Source organism: Chrysochloris asiatica, unplaced genomic scaffold, assembly GCF_000296735.1.
Source record: "Chrysochloris asiatica unplaced genomic scaffold, ChrAsi1.0 scaffold00001, whole genome shotgun sequence".
Taxonomy (NCBI): Eukaryota; Metazoa; Chordata; class Mammalia; order Afrosoricida; family Chrysochloridae; genus Chrysochloris; species Chrysochloris asiatica.
In genome coordinates this window covers 29,965,584-29,975,098 of record NW_006408519.1, presented here as the reverse complement: position 1 = coordinate 29,975,098, position 9,515 = coordinate 29,965,584, and the positions used below count along the sequence as shown (strand labels likewise).

Below are 9,515 nucleotides of genomic sequence, written 5' to 3'. Positions count from 1 at the left end.
ATAATCAATGTAATGAAACAAGTCATATGAATGGTTGAATGTGAAACTGATGATGTGCCCTGTAAACTTTCACTCAATCCACAATAAAAACCTTAAAAAAAAAAGAGGAAGACCCCAGTGACGGACTGGCAGTGTCAGCAGCAGTGGGCTCAAGGATGAGTATGGCACATGACCAGGCAGTGTTCCTTCTGTTGTGCATAAGTCAGAATCAACTTGACGGCACCTAATAACAACTAAAAGACCTGGAACATACAGTAACAAAGTTGTGTGTGCATGTTTAAGTCTAAGACCAAATTTTGAGAAGATAATTATCTGCCCAGCCTATGGGAATTTTGGAGCGTTGACCACAAACAGTTTCAAGAACCTATGACAAAGCACTTGGAGACTGTGAAGTACAGCGATAAATTAAGAGCATTAAGATAGTGTGAGGAGATGTACAGATCATAAATCACAAGCAGAACAGAAGGTCATAAAAGATACACACAGAGAGCAGAGAGGCGGAAGGCAGTGATTTTGAGGAAGACAAGAAAATGCAGAAGGTATGCAGGTCAGTGATTCCTCCATCCTCAGTGTGGCCAGAGAGTTCATGAATTCATGGGAACAGCAGTACTGCATTCTGAATACACACTGCCTTTTATTTTTAAAACACACTTGAATGCTACACCGATAAAGTAACAAAATTAAACATGGATGTCACTGAATTTTTAGTCCCCACTTAACTTTTTTTTTTTTTTTCAAGAGTACCATTAACATCAGAAGTGTCACTTTTGTGATAGGTAAGGTTTTTGTGTCAACGTGACTGAGCCAGGATTCTCAGTGGTTTAGTAGTTGTTGTTGTTAAGTGCCGACGAGTCAATTACAACTCATAACAACCCTGTATAGAGTTTCTGAGGATCTGTTGGTGGGTTTGAACTGCAGATTTTTTGGTCAGCATCCAATACTTAGCCTACAGCACGACACTTCTCCCTGATGAGATCTCATATAATGTAATCACTCCCCTCCGTGATTTGATCTCATAGGATCAGTCCTGACCTGATCTAATTATCCTATGTGCTATAAATCCTCACTTCTCTGATGTTAATGAGATTGTCAGATGCAATCTACAGAATCAGGTTATATCTTGAGTCAATCTCTTTTAAGATACAAAAGAGATAAAACAAGCAAGCAGACACCAAGATAAGTCAAGAATGAAATATGTCCTTGGGACCCTAGGGTCTCTGCACTGTGAAGCTCCTAGATCCAGGGAAAAACTGGCGTCAAGACACATGGAAATCTCCAAGGAATGCTGGGCCCTGGCTGTAAGGAGTCAAGGACCTTTCTCCAGAGTCAAAAAAGAAGAAAGCCTTCCCTTAAAACTGGCCCTCGGAATTTGAACTTTCAAGCTCCGAAATTGTGGCAGAATACATTTCTGTTTGTAAGTCATCCACTTGTGGTGTTTCCATTAGAGCAGCACTAGAGAACTGAGACAGAATTTGGTACCAGGAGAGCGGGGTGCTGCTTCAAACAGATACTCAAACTGGGAAAGCCGTTTGAGACTTGGATAATGAACAGAGGCTGGAAAAGAATAAGCTGCCTATAGTAAATGCCTAGATTGCCTAGAGGAGTTCCGGTGTGGGGCTACAGGATAAGCACTGGGCTGCTAACCCCAAGGTTGGCAGTTGAAATCCACCAACCACTTCTTGGAAACTCTACACAGGGTCGCTATGAGTTGGAACTTACTCAACAGCACTTAACAACAACAACAACAACTCACGACTGCCTAAAAGAAACTGTTGGTGGAATTATGGATGTCAAAGACAATTCTGGTAAGGGCTCAGAAGTGAAGAGAACTATTAATACCAGAGACAGCAGAGATGGTGAAAAGCGGCAGAAAAACTACAGCAGCAGAATCAGGAGACACACCAGATAGCACAGGAGCTGACCCATGGAGAGAGAGAGCTGAGCACTTTGTGAAGGTGGTTTCCGGCTGGAGTGGGGTGCCACTGGGCACTGATCGGCGGGGTTAGGCTCTCTGACCCACAGAACTAGAGATGAGGGCCTTCAAGTCTAAGGCTTTGCTTTGATGTTCCTAGGTCCAAAGAAAGTTTGATGCTAAGACCCATGGAGATCTCCAAGGAATGCTGGGGCTATGGATGCTGAAAGGAGACAAGGACCTTCCTCTAGAAAAAAAGAAAGCCTTTGCTTATGGCTGACACTCTGAATTTGGACTTTTTAGTCTTCTAAATCCTGGTGTGGCACTGTGGAATAAAGCACTGGACCGCAAGGTCAGTCTGAACCACAATGTCGGCAGTTCAAACTCACCAGCCACTCCTTGGAAACCCTATACAGGATTACTATGAGTTGGAATCGACTCAATGGCACTTAACAACAAGAAACTTTTTTTTTTTTCCCCTACCCCTCCACTTTACCAAGACTTCCGTCCTTCTCCAAGGACTGGTCCCTCCTGATAATATGTTCAAAGTACATGAGCTGAAGTCTCGCCATCTTCACGCCTAAGGAGCATTCTGACTATATTTCTTTCAGGACAGACCTGTTTGCTCTTCTGGCTGTCCATGGTATATTCACTATTCTTTGCTAAAACCATACTTAAAAGGCATCAATTCTTCTTTGGTTGTCCTTATTCATAGTCTAGCTTTCACATGTACAGAGATGATTGAAAATATCATGGCTTGAGTCAAGTGCATCTTAGTCCTTAAAGTGGTATCTTTATACTTTAAATTTTTAAAGTGGTCTTTTGCAGATTTGTCCAATGCAATCTATTTGATTTGGTTTCTTGACTGCTCCTTCCATGAGTACTGATTATAGCTATAAGAAAAATGAAGCCCTTGACAAGTTTAATCTAACAACAAACTTTGAGAGAATAAATTTGTGCTTGTAAAAGTCATCCACTTGTGGTCTTTCTGCTATAGTGGTACTAGATAACTAACGCCATATACCTGACACAGCCATGATATTTTTCAATCACCTCAAATGCATGTGAAAACTAGGCAACTAAGGAAGACCCAAATTGATTTGAATTACGGTGTTGGCAAGGAATACTGTAATTACCATGAACTGCCAGAAGAACAAACAAATCCATCCTGAAGAAAGACGTAGCCAGAATGCTCCTTTGTGGTGGTTGTTATGTGTCATGGTGTCGGTTCCAACTCACAGCGACCCTGTACAGGGTTTCCGAGGTTGTAAATCTTTACGGGAGCAGAAAGCCTTATCTTTCTCCTGCAGAACAGGTGACAGTTTCCAGCTGCTGACCTTGTGGTTCACAGCCCAATTCGTAACCACTACGCTACCAGAGCTCCTAGAATGTTCCTTGGCCAGCCCCATAACAAAGAACTATCAGCCCAAACTGGCAATGATGCCACAGGTGAGAAACCCTGGAGCAGAGGAGAAAGTCAGGTTCAAATGAGGTTGAAGGAACAGACAATGATCAGATGACCAGCTCCTGGGGAGCCTACTGTGCTCAGAAGGCTGACTTTACCATCTATGCCTGTATTCCTCGAGATGTGGACAATGGACCCAACAGCCTCAACTCCTCCAAGTGCTTCTTAACACTCGACTTTCTGTGGTGGGGTTCTAAGATCCACATGTTTTTAAACCTCCAGGGTGATTCTTGGGCACATTCAAACTTAGAACCGCTCTGAGCAGTGTGAAGCCACCAGAGACTAAAAAGACAGCTGGATGGGGAAGAGGCGGGCACAGAGGCCTGCTAGAAACTAGCTAACGGACCAGTCTCCATGACAGCTGAGAAGGGTCTGGCTTCCAGCTGAAGGAACAAAATGAGACAATCAACTGCTACCACGTTCAGCTCCTCACCCTCTTCTACCAGATCCCTCCACTCCTACCACACCAGCTTCCTAAGCGGTTCTAGAATGCTCAGGCACACGTACTCCTCAGAGTGTCCACACCTGCTCTTCTGATGCCTGGTGGGATCTCCCTCTAGATAGTTCCTTACTGCCTTTTCTTCAGGTCTCTGTTCTTAAGCAAGGTATTCCTTAAATATCCTGATATAAAATAATATCTGAGGCACTCTCTGCCCTGGATTGAACTGCGTCACCCAAAATTATGTGTCTACTTGGCTGGGCCATGAAAAGACTGAAGTTGTCAAAGACTTTGTTTTGCTCGGATCCAGTATCAACACTCATGGCAGCAGCAGTGAAGAAATCAAATGACATATTGCATTAGGCAAATCTGCTGCACAAGACCTCTTTAAAGTGTTGAAGAGTAAAGAAATCAGTTGGAGGACTAAGGTGTGCCTGAGCCAAGCCATGGTATTATCAATAGCCTCATTTGCTGTTGTTAGGTGCTATCGAGTTGGTAAAAAACCGACTCATAATGGCCCTAGGCACAACAGAACAAAGCACTGCCCGTCCCTGGGCCACTCTCATATGTTTGTAAAAGTAGAATAATGCATAAGGAAAATCATAGAAAAATTAATGCATTTGAGTTATGGTGTTGGAGAAGAATATTAAAAGTACCATGGACTACCAGAAGAACAAACAAATCTGTGTTGGAAGAAGTACAACCAGAATGCTTCTTGGAGGCCAGGAGGGTGAGCCTTCTTCTCTCATACGTAGTGGACACACTGTCAGGAGGAACTAGTTTCTAGAGAAGGACATCATGATTGGTAAAGTTGAAGGTCAAAGAAAATGAGGAAGACCCCCAAGACACACTGACACTGTGGCAGCTGCAATAGGCTGAAGCATAACAATTGTGAAGATGTCTCAGGCCCAGGTAGTCTTTCTTCTTTTGTGCATAAGGTCACTATGAGTCGCAACCGACTGGACGGCACCAAACAACAACAACTTGACTGGGCCATGATTTTCACTGGTTTGGGAGTTATATAATGATGTCATTATCCCCCTATTGTGTGATCTGATGTAATCAGTCAGTTGTAAGGTGATTAAGGTGGAATATAACACCAAGGCTTTCTGCTGCCGTAAAGATTTACAGCCTCAGAAATCCTGTCGCTATGAGTCGGAACCAACTCCACAGCACATAACAACAACAACAACTACTACTCAGGTCAAGAAGGCGCTCTTGTAGCATAGTGGTTACGAATCGGGCTGCTAACCTCAAGGTTGGCAGTTCGAAACTACCAGCCTTTCTACAGAGAAAGATGAGGCTTTTTGCTCCCTTAAAGATTTACAACCTTGGAAACCCTGTACAGAGTCACTATGAGTGGGAATGGACTCCACGGCACATCATCACCAACCACCTCTCAGGTCAAGGCCTGATCCAATGTACGGGGAGTTTCCCTAGAGTGTGGCCTGTAACACCTTTTATCTTACAAGAGAGAAAAGAGAGGAATGAGAAAGAAGGACCAGGAGCTGAGCATGTCCTTTGGACCTGGTATCCTTGCACTGAGAACCTCTAGACCCAGGGAAAGACTGATGCCAACAGTGACCCATAAGGTAAGCAGTTCAAGCCACCAGCCATTCCTCAGGAGAGATTAATCTGGATGCTCCCGCAAAGATACACAGTTTCAGAAACCCTATTAATAGAGTTTGCTTTACATTTGAAAGCACTTGGAAAGCACTTAACTACTCCGCACTTCAGACCCACCAGCAGCTCCCGAAGAGAAGGATGTGGCAGTTGGCTTCTGTAAAGATTTACAGCTTCAGAAACTCTATAAAGTAGAATAAACTGATTGTAGATTTGGGCCTGAACGTCAGTGCCCTAATTTTTTTAATGGGGGTAAAAACAATACCTCGATCTACTTGTGAAAAATCAGTCTTTGAAAGCCCTGGAGCACAGTACTGCTCATACACAGTGAATGAGAGTCAACTTGAAGACAACGGTTTGTTTTATTGAGTTAACGGACATAAACAGCCCAGAGCGATGCCTGGCATGTAGCAAGAGCAGTCGTATTAAGTGAAATTAGGATGACTGTACGCACAGCTTCCAGAAGGCCTGATCTGGATTCTTGGTTGCTACTAGCTGGGTGGTCTTGGGAGAGTTCATTTAAACTCTGTGCCTCTATTTTCTTCCCAAATTAAAAGGGCCTTCACATCAATCTGAAAACATACAAGATTCAGCAAAATAATTTAGAATGGTTCTTTCACCCTCCGCCTCCAACTCCCCTTCCCTCTAGGATCTGCCTAAGTCCAACCGAAAAGAGCCAGTCAGAAGTACTGCTTCACCATCAACACCAATATTCGCACCCATCTCCCCATCCAACGATCCACCGTTGACTACAGCGGCAAGCGCTGCCATCCCGCGCCCACCTCCCTGAAATAGGAAAACCCGCCAACTAGGCGCCGAGCGCCCCGCAGAAGGAACAGGAACCAACAGGTCTGGTTGCAGCGCTACGCCACGGCCCAGCGAGACTAGGAGATTCTCGGGGGTCTGTGCCCACGCCCCTCACCAGTAGCAGCTGCTGTAGACACAGGCGTCCCGCGGAAGGCTGGCCGGCTGGTACCAGGAGAAAGCAGCAGCGGCAGGGCCATCCCTTTCCATGGCGAGTGGCCGGAACGCAGTCACAGCCCCGGATTCTAGCAGACCAACTGGACCAACCAGAAGGCTCCGAGGGGTTCCGAGGGGAGGAGCCAGCGTGCGGAGGGAACTGCACGTTCATGAAGCACGCAACTGAGGCCGGGTGGGCGGGGTCCATGTGAGCGGGCGGGGCTAGATCGCAGTGCGCGTAGACGGGAACTGAGAGGGCGGAGTCCGGAACTGTCGGGGCAGTTTCTCAGTGGTGGAGCCGGGCGGGATGGGCGGAGTGCAGGGCGGGGTGAGCGGTCGTCAGGACGGTCGCAAGTAGCGCAATTCCGGCCGCAAGCAGGATAGAACAGGGTGAGCGGAGGCGGAGGAGGCGGGTGCATACTTCAAACAATGAAGCCAATGAGCGGACAGCGAAGGTTCATTTTGGGTGTGGCCAAGAACGAAGTGCGCTAAATTGAGGCGGGGCGAGTAGCGTAACTTTGCTGTGGGCGGAGCCGGGGGGAGGGGCCAAACAGATTGTGCGTGCTTCCGAGTCTGTAGAGGGGCGCCCGGAGAGTGGAATCCGACAGGGGCGGAGCTGGCGGGGAGATTTCGGACTCGGGTGGGGGCAGGGGTGCGGGCCGGGGAGGAGCTGGGAGGGCAGCGGCTCCAGGACTCCTAGACCTAAAGCGAGTTCCCCAGCCGGCGTCTGGAGAAAGGAGCAGGGAACCCGCTAGAGTTGCCCACTTCGGAAGAACCCTACATTTAACATGTGCAAGTGAAGTAAGAACCTGGAGGAGAGGAAAAGGGAGGAAGTTAATTCCAAATAATACTGCATCGAGGAAGGGGTATCACACCAAATCAAACCATGTTGTACCTTAATTTTTTTAATTAGGAAACCTGTACAGGAGTCCTGGTGGTTGGATTGTCAACCTCCAGGTAGCATTTCAAATCCACCAGTTGCTCTGTGGGAGAAAGATGACACCTTCTACTCCTATAAAGAAAATCCTATACAGGGTTAAGAGTCAGAACCAACTGCACACACACAAGAGCATATTGACTTTGAAAGATATATTAATTCCTTTATGGATTAAAAAAAAAAAAAAAAGAGGCCTCTTGGTATCCTTTCTTGTGTTAACGTTTATTTGTTTCCAGGCAATCTGGAAGAAAAGACCAATATGTCTCTGGTAAATGTGTGAATAAAGGACTTTCACTTATATTTTATACCCTTCTGAATTGTTTACACAGTATTTGCAGTCAACAAATATGTATGAATTGTTTATACCAGATTTGCAATTCCTTATATAGCTAATAAGGCGCTCTCGTAGTGTAGTGGTTAGAATTGGGCTGCGAACCGCAAGGTCAGCAGTTCGAAACTACTAGCTGTACCACAGGAGAAAGGTGAGTCTTTCTGCTCCCGTAAAGATTTACAGCCTCGGAAACCCTGTTCAGGGTCACTATGGGTTGGAACAGACTCAACGGCACTTAACAACAACATATATAGTTAATACAGGATTTCCCATTATAAAAACTGAAATTCTCGACTTGTTTTGTAGGTCATTTATAGTCCCATGCTTGCAATCTCAGGAGTGTGTCTGCTATTAATTTATTGTCTCTCAGTTTCCAATGTGCTCTTCAATATACAATGAAACCTGTAAGAGTTGGAACTCAATGAGACTGCCTTGTTCTTCCTGGTCTCACAAGGTTTCCGCCTTTGACAGGATGCAGTCTTCACATTTTTCTATTGGTCTCTGTTAATGGGAAATATTTGAACATTCCTTCTCTGATAAATTTCTGCCTCACACAGTTTCTGGCTTTTGTAGGTTTTACTGTATTCTGTATGATAAATCATAGATTTCCTTAAGCATTTCTCCTTTACAGTGAGCTTCCATCACCAAAGGGATATGGAAGAACCTCAAGGAGTAAGAGGCTTCCTGCAATTTCTGGTGGAAGCAAATGTCAGTGATGTGAACATGAGACCATCCAGAGCTGAGCTGTCCCAGCCACAGAACTGTCTACCCTGCAACCTTGCAATCTTAGCCTTGCTACTGTTCTCTCCATTCAGAAACCAGAGGCCCAAAGTCTGCAAGCAAATTCCTGATCATCAGACTCTCTCAGCAAGCTTTCTGGTCACCTCTAGTCCTGGTGGCGTAATGAGTTACTTGTTGGGCTGCTAACTGCAAGGTCAGCAGTTTGAGCCCACCAGCAGCTCCACAGGAGAAAATCAGAGGCTTTGTGTTCCCACAAAGATTTACAGCCTCAGACACCCTATACAGGGTCGCTATGAGCTGGAACCAACTCAGCAGCAACCCACCCCCTGGTCCACAGGGTCAACACTGAGCAGACGTGCTTTCTGCGGTCGTCTTGCACTTGTCTCCTCACCAGTACTTCAAAGGTCTCTGCCCCTACTGATGCCTGGGCTCCCACTGCACACCCACACACGGGCTCCTGATGGCTCCCTGCCTTCACAGGGTAGCCTACTGCTTGCCTAGCAACTAAAGATGTCACCTCTGCACTAGCTACACTGGGGAACTCTACTGTCTTGAAACTGAACCACAACTTCTCCAAAAATGTCTGATCCCCTCTCAAATCTGTCTTTCTGTGAGTTCTCACCATCAGTCCTGGGAACCCTACAGAGTTTTCTTTGTTGTTGTCTGGTTAGGTGCCATCAAGTCAGTACCAACTCAGCACGACAGAACGAAACACTGCCTGTTCCTGCGCAAGCCTCGCAATCCTTGCCACATTTGAGTCCACTGCTGCTGCCACTGTGCCAATCCATCTCGTTGGGGGCCTTTGTCTTTATCTCCGACCCTCCACTTCACTAAACATGATATCCTTCTCTAGAGACTGTTGTTGTTAGGTGCCATCAAGTCGGTACCGACCCATAGTGACATTATGCACAACACAATGAAACACTGCCCGATCTTGGGCCAACCTCACTGTTGCCATGCTTGAGTCCATCGATACTGCCACTTGGCCAATCCATCTCATTGGCGGTCTTCCTCTTTTCCTCTGACCTTCCACCTTACCAAACATGCTCCCTCCTGAGAATATGTCCAAAGTATGAGAGACGAAGTTTGGTCATCTTGGCCTCTAAG

The 9,515-nt window shown here is 46.0% G+C and overlaps 1 protein-coding gene across 1 annotated transcript in view; it reads right to left on the bottom strand.

Annotated features, from left to right (window-relative positions):
- WDYHV1 (WDYHV motif containing 1) overlaps positions 1-6,453 on the bottom strand; it is a 35,791-nt gene extending 29,338 nt beyond the window's left edge. Inside the window, exon 1 of the mRNA XM_006830834.1 lies at positions 6,362-6,453. Coding sequence (XP_006830897.1) covers positions 6,362-6,453 — 92 coding nt within the window. The remainder of the gene's footprint in view (positions 1-6,361) is intronic.
- Positions 6,454-9,515: the final 3,062 nt, after the last annotated feature.